We start from the raw sequence: 15127 nt of genomic DNA, 5'->3' as shown, positions 1-15127 counted from the left end.
ATTAATTTTTAGTTCATGTTCATGTGTTGTTTGTTAAATTAATTTTTCAGATTTCAAATGAAAGATTAATTAGTTATTTTTCATATTCATTTCATGTTTGTATTATTGTTAAGTAAGAATTTGTTAGTTTGATGTTTGTTAGATTCAAATTGAAATTTAATTAACTATTTCTTCAATTTGTTTCATGTGTTTATGTATTGTTAGAAATTGTTAATATTGTTAAGTTCAAGTTTAAGTTCATAATTGTTTCTTCGTCGATCTTGTTATTTGTCTAAAGAATTTAGTTGTGTTAGAGAAATATGTTGGTTTAATCGTTTAAATCCATCATGTTTGTTGTTCAAAATAGATTCAATTCATGTTCATACTTTGTTTGATTGTTCTTGAATTGTTGGTTGTAATGTTGTTAGAATTGATTTTAAGTTCAATATGATTGAAGTTAGAAATCTAAATATACTTGTTTGTTGTTGTTGTTAAATCCGAAAATAGGTTTGTTGTTGCTAAAAATATTGTTCAATCAAATTTTAGTTGTTCTTGGTTGTTCAATTTGTGTTCATATGATTTGTGGTTGAAATCATGTTCATGTGATTTGTTATTGAAATGTTGAAGAAATCATGTTCATGAAATTTGTTGTTTGAACATTGTTAGAAATTAATCATATTGCCTATATTTTGGTTAAGTTTGATTAATTGATGTGTTATAGCTGATGGGTAGTTTGGTAATTTGTAGTACGTTCAGGGGTAATTTGGTAATTTTCAGTAAGGTCGGAGGGGTAGTTTAAGAATTGTACATTTTGTAATTGTTTATATGAAGCATGAGGGACAAAATAAAATGGGGTGGGTTGTGATATGGTTATTTAACATAAAGGGGGACAAGACAAAATTTAGTGGGGGAATCTTGCATTATTTTATGTTAGGCATGGGGGACAAAATATAATGGGGTGGTGTGATATGTTTATTTAATGTAATGGGGATGAGTGAGAAGATAATGAGTTGGGTAGAGAAAAAGTATGGATTTTAATTAATTGAAAGGTTTATGGGATGAGTTATATATATGAAGTCTTGAAATCAGATTTAAGGAGAGAGACAAGAAAAAATACACACGAATCTGAGAAAAAAAGAGAGAAGAAAAAAGGGCTGAACATTTAAGAGAAAGAAAAATTCCGAAAAATATTTAAGCTTTCAAAAATAAAAATAAAAACTAAAAAATCTTTTGCTTTCTTTCTTTGTTTGAAATTAGTATTAATGGTTGTTGTTTCATTCAAAGCTTAAAGCTTTTGTTTTTGGGATTACTACTCCACCGGTCTGTTACTGGGTTGTTACTGTTGCTGGGCAGTTGTTGCTGTTGTACTGTTATTACTGCTGCTGATTCTCATCTTCATTTTCTTTTGCTTCCAATATCAGGTACATATCTGTAAATTCATGTCACGAAAAGCTTCAACATGACAAATTAATGAAGTTCGGGAATTATAATTCTGTTTTTCATTCGTTCAAGTTCATTAGTTAAAAATTTGGTTTTTGTTTCAGTTGATTAATATAGTAGTACGTTTGGCGTAATGAATATAAGGTAATTGTTACCTCTTAAAGTTCGTTTAAGTGTTGTAATAATATCATCTATTTCGGAATTTTCATTAAGTGAAGTCATGATTGAAATATCAAGGTAGGGAACATGGTATAAAATGGGCCATTAATTACATCCCGTAATATTGTTAGCTAAATGTAAAGTAGAATGGAAGTATCAAGAAATTACATTATTAGTATATCTTGTAAAAATCTGATTTTGGTTTAGATTGATATAAGTTGCATGTTCATATATGGCATGATGATGAGTATATATATAATCATATGTGGAAGGTGAGTTGATACAGCTCGTTACGAGTTTAGAATATTAGGAATGGTTCAAACGTACAACTATATTGCATGTGATGTAATTTTATTGAATCAATTTGTATAATAGTTCTCTTTCTTATCAACTTGACTCTTATCTTCCATTGCAAACATTAACCAAACCATTGCAACTTTGGACTAAAACAAATACATGAGAAGGACATGAGATTTATAAACGAATCGTGGCATTTTATGTAAAAGATATATAGAAGAAGAGTTCGCCTTAAATGAAACAATGAAGATTCTGCGGAAACTATTAATTTGTTTATCATTTTAAGTTCTTTCCCAATTTTATACACGATTCGATTTATGGACATCCAAATGTTGTATCCACGAAAAAATGTTAGTTTTAGATACATATTGTCTGTTTTCTTTTTCACATCATTAATTCTTTAAAATTTGAGGTATATGATTCATATGTGTAAAACAAGGCTCGCGGTCAACACATAATAACAATTTGTAGAGAACCTTATCAAGAATATTTTTGTGATTAGGGATACGTTCGCGTAACCTGATTATATTTCTAAAAGCAATTCGGATTATGCGTTCGCGCAACTTCGATCGAATATTTAATAAAAGGGATTCCTCGGAGAATATCATTATTAATTTCATAAAAACCCGAGATGTGAGGTTCACTACTTAATTATACAAAAAGGGCGAATGTTCTTGATTTTATTAAAGCATAATTTCGAAAATAATTATTTTAATAAAAATATTATCTATATTATTGTGTACACGTGCGCGTGACACAACTCTGCATGTTTTTTTAAATATATAATTTATAACACGAATATACGTACGCGTGATTCGATTCAAAGAAGGGTCTTTAAATCTAAATAGAAGCGGTAACAATAAAATCATGCAATAAAAATGTATTTTACAAATCAAAATAATCAAGCCGAATATAACAGTTGAGCGACCGTGCTAGAACCACGGAACTCGGGAATGCCTAACACCTTCTCCCGGGTTAACAGAATTCCTTATCCGGATTTCTGGTGCGCAGACTGTTAAATAGACAGAGTCATATTCTCCTCGATTCAGGGATTAAAACCGGTGACTTGGGACGCCTTAAAATTCCCAGGTGGCGACTCTGAAACAAACAAACAAATCCCGTTTCGACTGTCCTTTAATTGGAGAAAACTCCCTACGCACCCTCGCGGGCGCGGAAAAAGGAGGTGCGACAGCTGTCACGCCCCAAGCTTGGGGAGAGCGACCGACGCTCAACCGAGTGAACTCTGCCGAGCAAGCCTGTTGACACTTCCTATCCAACTCACTTACGATCAAAAGAAGACATGATTTCTTTACTTATACAATAGGAGATCATACAAGTACATTACTAAGCCATTTTATTAATTACATCATTGTTAGGTTTTAGAGTACATACACCTTACAATTTAGTGGAATAAAATTCCAAAGCATAACATAATTCATTGACCTTCCCAACACCCATACACAACCCACATAAATGTCTACGGAGCCTCTAAGTAGATACAAAATAATGTGCTACAAAAGTGCCGGCAACAAGACCCCAACTATACCTCAAAATATGATAAGAAGGTAAACATAAGGTACAAAAGATATAGGACCCCAGGACAATGTGGGGCTCACCAAGTCGACTGGAAAGGAGATGCGCCACTAGCTACGATCAACACTATCTTCTACGGAACCACCTACATCCATTTAAAAATGTAGCACCCCCAACAAAAGGGACGTTAGTACTGTCGAATAGTACTAGTATGTAAAGCTAAACATCAATCTTAATAGAACGAACAACGAAATAAAAGGGGGAGTTGTCATGATATGCAACAAGAGCTTCAAACACATATGAAAAACATCAAGTAAGGATCACACAATATCCGGTTAGGTTTCCATCTTATTTATGTTTGATAATCTCAGTGCCATGTGCCACAATCCACAATACCAACGTATTCCTACACGGAGTCCGATCTCGACCCGACCGGCTAGGTCATCTCATTTGAGACATCAACTACTTCCACAATTTCAATCAGTCAATCTAGCACAATTACCACCATATGTGCTGCATGGTGTTCGATCACGGCCCCATCGGCTAGGCCATCTCACTTGAGACATCATCCTTTCAATCGTTCATCTCAATTCACATTTCCTTCCCATCTTTCATTACATGGCACGAGTAGCCTCATTTATTAGATCGTTCTTGGCACTTGGTCGTATCTTACATACATTTCAAGTTTCTTTTTACACATTCAATCAACATTACATCAACATCAATAAAGCCTATTATGTAAGTCATGCATATATATAGGGAAGGCATAGAAAATTCTAATCATACGGAGGCTTTTCATACAAATAGCATAGCAGATTTTATTCGATTCTTGACCTTTCTCAACACATATATTCCACATTTTGAACACATTCTCAAATAGCATAACGACATGATAAACATTTAGAACAATCATTGAACATGAATCTTTCAACACAGCATATTAGGACAAACGACTCTAGTATGATCAATTTAGGGTCTTACACTAATTACACATACACCAGAAGTTCGATTCTAAGAAGGAGGGGGTTTAGCCATACATACCTCAATTGAGCTTTTCCTTAATTCCTACAATGTTCCGGAATATTCGCAACTTCAATCTATTTTAGCATTGCAGCACAATTGAACCCACAATTAGGAAAATGATCAAAATCTTAGCTCACTTGAGCATTTTATCAAACATTATGCGTTCATTAAGTTTTTATGGTCCTTTTATGGAAGATTACCCCAACCCATTTCCCATGCTTCTCTATCTTTGATTTATAATTTCCCCATATCTTCTAAGAACGCATGAATGCAATGTAATCACCCTCATCCCCATGAATTATCTCACTAATGACCCCTTATAGCTATGCTTGAATTTTAAGAGCTGAGGTGAAGAAGCCTTATCTCCTACGATGAAGATTTAGGTGCCTCGCTTGAATATCTTCAAAGTTTAAACAAGAATTTGAGGAGCAATTTTTGATGAAGGATACTTTCTCTCTCTTAGACCCTCTTTATAACTCTAAAAGTACCATAAAATGAGCCATTGTATAAGTTATAACGACAAGGGATCGTGTTTAAAAATTAGAAATCTGGGGCTCCGATACGGATCTGCGATTGCATATGCGACCACATAACGGTTATGTGGCCCGCAAAGTGACCGCAAAAGTAGCCCTTAGGGGCTTGAAGTTTCTGCCCAGGTCTACAACCAGTATGCGATCCGCATACCTATTTTGTGGTTACATAATACATCTCAGAACTTCCCTTCGCAAAAGTCCAAGACGATTATGCGATCAATATGCGGCCCGCAAAGCGATTATGCGATCGCATAATTGGCCGCATAACTGCCCTCAAAATTGGCCAAATTTTCTGCCTCACTCTGCGACCAAGATGCGGTACGCAGAGTGATTATGTGGTCGCATAATGGGCCGCATAAACGAATTCTTCTGCGAATATTTTCCTTTAACTTTTTAATGCATAGTTCAATCCAGAAAGTCCGAACCGCGGCGAGAATTTTCATAAATCTCTAACACATAATCCTAACTTGGCACCACAATATCTCGGTTTCTAGGAAAATTTTTACGGGGCCTTACAGTTGCGACTCACGAAAGGCCACGTTTCCACCCCGTCCAAAACATTATTACTCGACCTGCTCGCCTAAACTTCTCAACTATAATAGAGTCCACTCATTGAGGTCGCCAGGGTGACCTCAATAAGCGGACGAACTAACTGTATAGGTCAAAATCTGCCTCAAGGAGATTTAACGTGAAATGGTATTACGAAAAGTAAGGTGATCGAGGTCGACTAGTAAACAGTGGGGGTCATAGCCGTGCAGTCAATAACGACCGAGGTCAAGTATCAAGAGCAGTAGTAATGGCTAGTTTTGTAATAGGATCTTTAGGAGAATTGAATATTCTCCGTACTTGTACTTTTAGGGTTGACTGGGGGTATGTCCCATATAAATAGAAAAACAGATAAGCGGAAAGACATGTAATATTGATTTGATAAGAACACTTTTTGAGAAGAAGACTCTCACTCTCTAGAAAAGATACAAACATTACATTTCTAATAAGATTCTTCCTTCCATTATTCCATACTTTTCCATCAGATCCGAGAATAGTTCTAATATTCTAGGATTTGTCTGTCACTCATCACTGTTAGAAAGACGAATCATCCACCTCATTCAATATTGGGTGAATCTTTCTCATCATTTATGTTAATGTCATTTATTGTCATTTATTGAATGATATCCTCTTATCATGACTGAAGCTTTTCGGAATATTAAATGCATATTGCATTTAGTCCCCTATCAACATTGTCTTGCAATATTTGTGTTAACAAGTTATAAATCTAGAGATATTATCATTAACTTGGTTTAACCCCTTGTTAAATAAAATTAATTAGTTTAATCAAAGGCTTATACTTTTTGGTCAAACAGATTAAGCGTCGGTCGGACTCCCCAAGGTCGGGGCGTGACATTATGGATGAGGTGCGAGACATATATTCATTACTTTTTAACTATATATTAATATGGGTGCTCGATCTTTAGTTTTCTTGTTATTATACATTAATTTTAGATCACAATCCTATATTAAATTTAGAATCCATAAATTTTATATTCTAGCTCCACCTCTACTTCTACCTCCGTCCCTGTATTCAATGGAAATAACAATAGTAGTCTAGAAGTCATTTAAATTTTATTCCCTGACACTACAATTTGAATATGGTCATTTGACCATTACATTGCTCTCTTCCCTATTTGTGAATATCTATCTATATAAATATATAAAGGAGGGACATGACACCTCTCTTTGGGCAGCATTCTTATTTTTCTCTTTTCTCCTTTTTTTTTGTTGCCATTTTCCTTATTTATTTGTTAAGTATCTTTTCTCACCTCTCGAGAAAGGCGTGACTGGACAATTTTTCCGTTACAACTTTGTCCAAATAAATTTTGAAATCTAAAAGCTCTAACACTTAATTATGGAATTTGAAACGGTTTTTTATTATTAAAACAGTCATCACCACTATTTTCATACACCGACTATATATATATATATATATATATATATATATATATATATATAATTTGTGCATCTCATCTTCTTGGTACTGCTTCATGTTGGATGCATCAAGAATATATTTCATATGATGCATCTCATATGATGGATATTTATTTTATTGGCTTTTCGTGAGTGTATTTTTGGACTTCTTGACCCCTTTAAAATCTTTTTAATGTGCAGGTTGATGAAGAATTGAATAGAGTGAATGTAACTGTATAATGGGCAAGTAGTCTTTCCTCAAAACTCATTTGTACAATTCAAGGAACAGGTACACAGGTAACTCTCCAAGTATAACCATTCATCTTTTCCTCTTTCCTTGTAATTGTTTATTTATTTCTTAGATATGTTACATCTATGACTATTCATGTTCTCTTTAGTGGTTCCAATTTTTTTTTTTCAGTAACTATTTATTCGATAATTTATCACCCATTTTGTTATTAGTAGAAGAAAGTGTTTGCCATGACACTTTTTTTTTCCTTTGTTGGCTAGGACTTTCCGCCAGTCATCATAGTCTCATTTTTCCAATTTTCTTTCTGTTAAAAAGGTTGAAGGGACTCCAAGGAAAGCGTGTAAGAGACAAAGACTTTATTAGTTCGATGTTGGCTAATTTTTGCATATTAATTGCGTCGTGTTATGTGCTGTGCTGCATGAAGTTATATTTTTAGTCCTTTCGTTTATCGTTTCGGTGAAATATCAAGGATTGGAGATAGCATTGCATATTGGCTAATTTTTTGGTTCTGGAGTTTCTATGTCCAATTATGTAATTTTTGCTATTGAATCTTTCTACTAATGAAAAGTTTCGATTTTATTTTAGGGAAAAAAGAAGTGTCGGGAAAAAATAATATTTTATTTGGTATCAATCCTTGAGTTTCTATGTCCGATCGTGTGATTTTTGCTCTTGGATTTTTCTACTTCTGAAAAGTTTTTATTTTGTTTTAAAGAAAAAATAGTGTTTGGAGAACAATCGAACTTAACATCCAAGATAGTATCTTTTAATAATCTATTTAAATTTAATTTGTTAATGTTAGGCTTGAGTTAATTGTATCAATTCTTAAGTTAGACGAGATATTTTCTTTCCTATCAATCTGTTATCATGTTATGCTTGAATTAATTGTATCAATTCTTAGGTTAGAAAAGATTTTCTTTTGTTTGGTCTTAACAACATTACTATTCTCGGTAATCCTTTTTCTTTAATCCATTATTGTGTTATGTTTCAATTATTATATCAATTCTTAAAGTTATTGCAGTAATTGTTATTATTTTTTGATTTTCTTTTAAATCAAAAAATAAATTTAGCTCCAAATCAGACATTCTAGTTCTAGAAAGAAAAGAGAAGTAGGAAAAAAAAGGGAAAAAGAACAAAGATCCTTTTCGGAAAGAAGAACAGAACACCCGCATGAGCACGCGTACTCGAAATATAATGTACACCCGCGTGTACATGGCTGTATCCTCTCTCTCTTCAACGTTCCAGCCATACACCAACTCATAGGCAATATCTACCTAAAACACGCACTTACCCGCACACCGTGAGTGACTCTGTTTGAATTCTTGTGCCGTAGGATGCCTCCAACATTTTTGCTATCCCTGATTCAGATCAAACGGTTCAGATTCCTCCCTGTCTTGTTTTAGATCTCCATTTTTCTTCCTTTTTCCATTTTCGTCTTTCCCTCGATTGTCGCAGCAAATATATATATATATATATATATATAGAGAGAGAGTACAAGATATTAATTAATTGTGTACTTTCTTTAATAGAACCTTCAGCTCAGTTCAGATCTCTCTTTGTTTAAATAGCCGACATTTTATTCCCTAACAGATCTGTACGGTACAGCCCTCAGGTATGTGCGAACTCAAATACCCATGTGATTGTCTTCTTTCTTTCCGAATCTGTTAGGCGATCTTTTTTACTTCATGATTTTCTTTTTCTGAGTATTGTTCCAAATAATTGAAATCATTTCCTAATATAGAAGCTTCAGGCAATCGACTCAAAATATTTAATTTGTTATCCATATAGTCGATCCCTGCTAGCTTGTTCTTGGATCTACTAGTATGGATTTGACAGCTCAAATCTTGAATTTGTGACATTCCAATTGGTGATTTGCAGAAAAGAGGAGATCTACTTTTGGCTTGCCATGGCAACGACCACTATCCGAAAGGCGATAGGGGCGGTGAAGGACCAGACAAGCATAGGAATAGCCAAAGTGGCGAGCAACATGGCACCGGAGCTGGAAGTTGCTATTGTTAAGGCTACAAGCCATGATGATGAACCTGCTGGAGAGAAGTACGTAAGGGAGATTCTCCAATTGACTTCTTATTCTCGTGGCTATGTGAGTGCCTGTATGTCGGCAATTTCCAAAAGATTGGGCAAAACCCGGGATTGGATTGTTGCCCTCAAGTGTTTGATGCTAATTCACCGACTTCTCAATGATGGAGATGCTGTATTTCAGCAAGAAATTATGTATGCTACGAGGAGGGGAACAAGGCTGCTCAACTTGTCGGATTTCAAAGACGAGGCTCACTCGAATTCGTGGGATCATTCGGCTTTTGTGAGGACTTATGCTTTGTATTTGGATCAGAGGTTAGAATTGATGGTTTTTGAGAGGAAGCAAAATGGTAGTACTGGTGGAGAGATTGAGAGGTATGGATCTAGAGAAGAACATTTTAGATCGCCCCCGAGTTCTAACCGAGGGCATGAGTATGATTTTGGGGAGTTTAGAGATGAGCCTGGTTATGGAATGAGGAGGTCGAGATCGTCAGGGGATGTGCGAGAGTCAATACAGGAGAATAAAGAAGTGACTCCATTGAGAGAGATGAAGCCTGAGAGGATTCTTGGAAAGATGACTCATTTGCAGAGACTGCTAGATCGGTTTTTATCTTGTAGACCGACTGGTTTGGCTAAGAATGAAAGGATGGTGTTAGTTGCCTTGTACCCTGTGGTGAAAGAAAGTTTTAAGATTCATACAGATATATGTGATGTTTTGGCTCTTCTGTTGGATAAATTTTTTGATATGGAGTTTGAGGATTGTGTCAAGGCCTTTGATGCCTATGCTAGTGCAGCAAAGCAGATTGATGAGTTGGTGGGATTCTATGACTGGTGCAAGGATATTGGTGTGACAAGGTCGTCAGAGTACCCAGAAGTTGCGAGGATTACAAGCAAGCTATTAGATACATTGCAAGAGTTTGTGAGGGATAGGGCTAAAGCAACGAAGAGTCCTGAGAGGAAAGTAGAGAGCCAGTCGACTCCACAGGAACAGGAGCCAGCACCAGATATGAATGAAATCAAAGCATTGCCACCACCAGAGGATTATACTCCTCCACCGCCTCCTGAACCAGAGCTTCCCAAGCCTGTTGTACAGGAAACTGGCGATTTGGTGGATTTGAGGGAGGAGGGTGTTACTGCCGATGATCAGGGGAATAAATTAGCCTTGGCATTGTTTGCGGGGTCAGGAACAAGCAATGCAAATGGGTCATGGGAAGCATTCCCATCCAATGGGGAAACTGAGGTTACGTCTGCTTGGCAGAATCCAGCGGCTGAGAGTGGTAAGGCTGACTGGGAGCTTGCTTTGGTGGAGACAGCAAGTAATTTGTCTAAGCAGAAGGCGGCATTGGGTGGTGGACTTGATCCACTATTGTTGAATGGCATGTATGATCAGGGTGTGGTTAGGCAACATGTAGCCACTGCGCAGTCGAGTGGTGGCAGTGCCAGCAGTGTGGCGTTGCCGGGACTAGGGAAAAGTGCTACACCTGTTCTGGCACTCCCTGCACCTGATGGAACAGTCCAGACAGTTGGACAAGACCCCTTTGCTGCATCTTTGAGTGTTCCACCACCTTCTTATGTGCAAATGGCAGATTTGCAGAAGAAAGAGCAATTGCTAGCACAGGAACAGATGGTATGGCAGCAGTATGCCAGGGATGGCATGCAAGGTCAAATGAGTTTGGCCAAGATCTCTACTGGAGGATACTATGATCCAGGGCAACCCCCTGCGATGTCCTATGCAATGCCGCCAGTAAACGGTGCAGGGTACTATGCTCCTTATTGATTTTGCAAACTATAGTTTTTTTTTTTTGGAGTTTGATCTTTCCACTGTATTTTATTGATGGATATATCTTCTATTTTTTCATACTTTTAGCTAGCGTAGTTGGTGAAAGTGGAAACTGGGTTGAAGAGGGCAGAAATTGGTGGTCTTGTTGGGTGGTGGGGGGGTGGTTATAGATTCTTATGCTGAATGCTCTGTAACCCTTGTAGTATGTCTCTTCTGTTTTGTAATATATGAATTTTTCGAAGAACTTGATTAAGTAATTCTTTTCGAGATGTTAGTGTAGCTCCATTGCAATCATTGTTACTTCTTTATAAATCTTGATTCTTTGAACTATGTAGCATTCTTACACTAGTTTCTTAAATATTGATTGTGTTGATAGATACTTTGTTTTGAGAAGGGTGTTTAATTTATCTTGATATCAAATATTTTGTTATGAACCTGATACGTAGAGCCTTCATCTTAAGCTGCTCTAAACCAGATTCTAGGTCGGTCTGTCTTGTGAGAGAATATGGCGTGGGCTGTCTCAACTTTGTCATAGATGCTTTGACTTTGGTTTGATTGGATTCGGAAGCATACTGATTGAGCAGCTGGATCAAGGCAAGGTTTCTCTTCTCATGCGCAGCGGTGTATATGATTTGTATATAGTAATTAATTTCGTCAGTGCATTTGAACTTAATTGTGGAATCTTGTTCATTGTATCGTCCGATCCAGGCCCCAATGAAATAGGACGAAATATTCTTTCATTCAAAGCCAACTCACTCTCAGGGAATGTGAGCTTTGCAATAGTTCAAGATGGAATGATTGAGCTCTTGCCTAAGAGAAGAGCTTAATAAAGCATAGATGAATTTTCGACAACAAAAAAAGCTTTTCTCCCAGGTTGAGGTGATAGAACAGATTATGACCGATGAAGTCTGATGCGTGCATATACTACAAAAGATCTGTTAAATTTCGGAGACTAAATAGAACATCTGCAAATTGCACGAATTGGGGCAGTTGGCCTAAGATCAGCAAATTTGATGCAATTTTCAGGGGTTACGGACCCCTGCAGTAAAGATATTTTGTTTTACGAAATCCTTCCCACGGGGCCTTTTCCCCCTCTCTGATTCTTTCCCCAAAATACCTTCGACTATGCTAAGCTGCAGCGACAGAATCCTAACCCTAATCCCTCTCTTTGCGATTCAAGCTCCGCCTTTCAGCATAGCAGCCACCAAACACTCTCCTCCGCTTGCTCTTTCTCAATCACTGTCTCTCTCCACACACATGGAGTCATCATAGCTGCAGCAGGGATGATGCAGCGGTCCTCACAGCAGCTGAGTCTTAGTCTCTTAGAAGATAATGATGAAGGACCAAGCCTCTCTTTCTCTCTCTAACAACTATGAAGAAGAAGATGAAGTGAGTGTATGCATGTCACTCATCCTCTATCTCTTCTCTCAACATCCTTCTGATAGGTACACGATTTCTGAGAAAAACTTATTTGTTTAATTTTTATCTTCTTTCCTGATTTTCCTTTTCTTTTTGTTTCAGATTGAGCTCAATTTCGTTGATTTGAAGGCTTCTCCAAGCTTATAGGTAGATATAATGAAAATTCTGTTTCTCTGTTTAGCAATATTTTCTCCAACTTATGTATTTGCTTTAGTTCCATTATACTCATGAAGTATTCATCAATTTCACACAAAAAATCGTTCCATGAACAAGCTGGAAATTAATTGTTAAATTTTTATGGCAACTTTCTTTTGATGTGAAGGATGATTTTGGAGAATTGTATAAAATCAGGTTCAGGCCAATGAAGAAAGTATTAGTGTTTTTAGAAGTTTGAGCTATTTAATCAGATATGCTTCACTATAGCCTCGCATGGGCGTGTAAAGAAGAATTACAAAGCAAGCAGAAGAAAAAAGAAAAATTTAATGCGTAGAGCAAGATGTTTTGTCTAGCCAGAGAGGATAAGTGGAAACTTCAAGAAATCTGAGTTTCTGAGTAGCATCAGAAACTGCATTTTCTTAATATTCACCTTGAATATCAGTTCTATGTTGTTGTAGCACAGGCTCTTACAAGTTACTATTATTTATGCCTTCGCTTTTAAAAGTGTTACTGTGCTTGATATTAATTCTTGATGCATATTTATTCAGGGAGCTTTTGCTCTATTATAAATGATAGTTTGGAGTGTGTCGATAAATAAGCACTGATATTTTGACATCATGTCCCTTTCTGAATTGAACTGACTCACTTATTCTAGGTGAAGCAACTTATATGCTCTTGGATTGAATTACATTTGTTCAGGATTGTCTGAGGGAATAATGATGTTTGGCAACTTTTTTAAGCCTTGTGTTTACCTATCTGAAAAAGTTGTCGGAGATGTTCCTTTGATAAGTATCTTGGGATTCATTATGTTGTTATTTTAAAATTGAGTACACCACGCGTAGCCTGATTGCCTAACCTGACTACCTTCTATATACTGAATATCGTTTATACTCATCTCAATATGGTATTGCCTTTTTGGACATAGTTGCTTGGTACATGTTGCCGGTGGGAAGAATGAGTCGAGCTGCATGCAAGCTGATTCGGACACCACGGTATATATATATATATATATATATATATATATATGTTTCCACAATTGCACAACTATTCCTATTATAGTTCCTATTCAAAATTTGCCTTTCCTAGTTGCTGTATCTATAATAACTTCTTTGTTACATCCAGATTTTTTCTTATAGCTATTAGTTTAGTTTTGTTTCTCTTAGTTTCGGCTCACATAGTGGTTGAGCTACACAATGTTGCATTGCATTTCATTATAGCACTTATTGACGGGTCATCATGGTCTGGAAGATGATTTTGAGTTTATGTGAGCTACACAAGTTACCAATCTCTTTCATGTTACCACGATTGCACAACTTTTTATACTCTCTTAATTCATTTTAGATGAATGATGAATATCGTATGCAGGTAATATTTCCACAATTGCACAACTATTCCTATTATACATATAGTGTTTGTATGATCTGAATACCTTAACAACATATAATCTTGTATATTCTTCTATCTAAAATTATGTAAATGTTAGTATGATGCTGAAGAGCTAGTTTTCTTACTTCCCCACGTGCCCCTTAAAATTTGCACTAGGTCAGTTAAAGCTAATTTAGCATGATTTAGTGGAAGTGGACAGTTGGCTGATTATTATGTGCCTCTTTTTGCTGTTTTAATTGTGGTTTTCGTTTTTTAGAATACATAATGACATTAACAAGTTATTGCAGATTTCTCCTGCATTGCTGACTATGAAAGATGTTATTCTGAAGAAATGAGTAGATCTGTAGATGCCAAGCTTTTTCCTTGTTGCAACGTCTGCTCATAAAGTGCCTGAAGAAGGCTCAATTTGGAGAACAAGTGCAGTTTGAAATAAACATTGTGTATATGAAGACGTATATTTCCCCCCCTCATTTTTAACTTCTTTGGGCATAAAGATGTACCTAGAATTTGATGACTTGCGATATTGCTTACATTTTATGATCAATTGAACACTGATGTTTCTATTACAAAAATACCTTTGGCTTGATTATGATAATAATGATTGTATGGGTCTAATTATGAAGTTTGTGTTACATATGCTAAAGGGGCATTTGCATCTACACCCGTTTTTTGTGTCACGTTTTAACTTGTGTCCGCTTTGCAAAAAAAATTGCAAGCGTACCCGTTTTTCGCATAACTTCAACATACGGGGTTGAAGTAACAAAGGCAATCACGCAAAACTTCAGCATTCTAGTAGTCGGGCCTGAAGTTCAACTCTAGAGCTGAAGTTTTTATTTTGTAACTGGCAAACTTCAGCTCTAGAGCTGAAGTTTTTGTTTTTTAACTGTCGAATTATTTGGAAGCTCGCTTTAGAGTAGGATCTGCTCAAATAAACCGGGGATCCATCCATCAAATAACTTGCTAGTTTGTTAAAATCTTTGGGGTAGCGGCAATAATCTTTGTAGATTAGACAAACCAACTAGTGTTGTATATAGTGTTTGTTAAATAAAACTCTGTAACTTGCTATTAATGCTGGATAACGTATTTTCGATATCTCTATGTTCAGCGGTCCAGACCGCTACTCTGTATCTTACTGACGCAACAATTATAATTTGTTTTTAAATAATCTGCACCAAC

At 36.1% G+C, this 15127-nt stretch overlaps 1 protein-coding gene across 1 annotated transcript; it reads left to right on the top strand.

The window, feature by feature from the left end:
• Positions 1-8379: 8379 nt before the first annotated feature.
• LOC104240865 (putative clathrin assembly protein At2g25430) lies at positions 8380-11259 on the top strand. The gene is made up of 2 exons (XM_009795762.2): positions 8380-8785; positions 9052-11259. The coding sequence occupies exon 2, from the start codon at positions 9080-9082 to the stop codon at positions 10985-10987; it is 1908 nt and encodes a 635-aa protein (XP_009794064.1). The 5' UTR covers positions 8380-8785; positions 9052-9079; the 3' UTR covers positions 10988-11259.
• Positions 11260-15127: the final 3868 nt, after the last annotated feature.

The sequence above is a fragment of the Nicotiana sylvestris genome, chromosome 2 (genome assembly GCF_000393655.2).
Source record: "Nicotiana sylvestris chromosome 2, ASM39365v2, whole genome shotgun sequence".
Taxonomy (NCBI): Eukaryota; Viridiplantae; Streptophyta; class Magnoliopsida; order Solanales; family Solanaceae; genus Nicotiana; species Nicotiana sylvestris.
This window is presented reverse-complemented; position numbering and strand designations above follow the sequence as displayed.

Bases quoted from the DNA above. Each gene is read 5' to 3' on its own strand.
- LOC104240865 (XM_009795762.2), top strand. From the start codon at position 9,080: ATGGCAACGACCACTATCCGAAAGGCGATAGGGGCGGTGAAGGACCAG.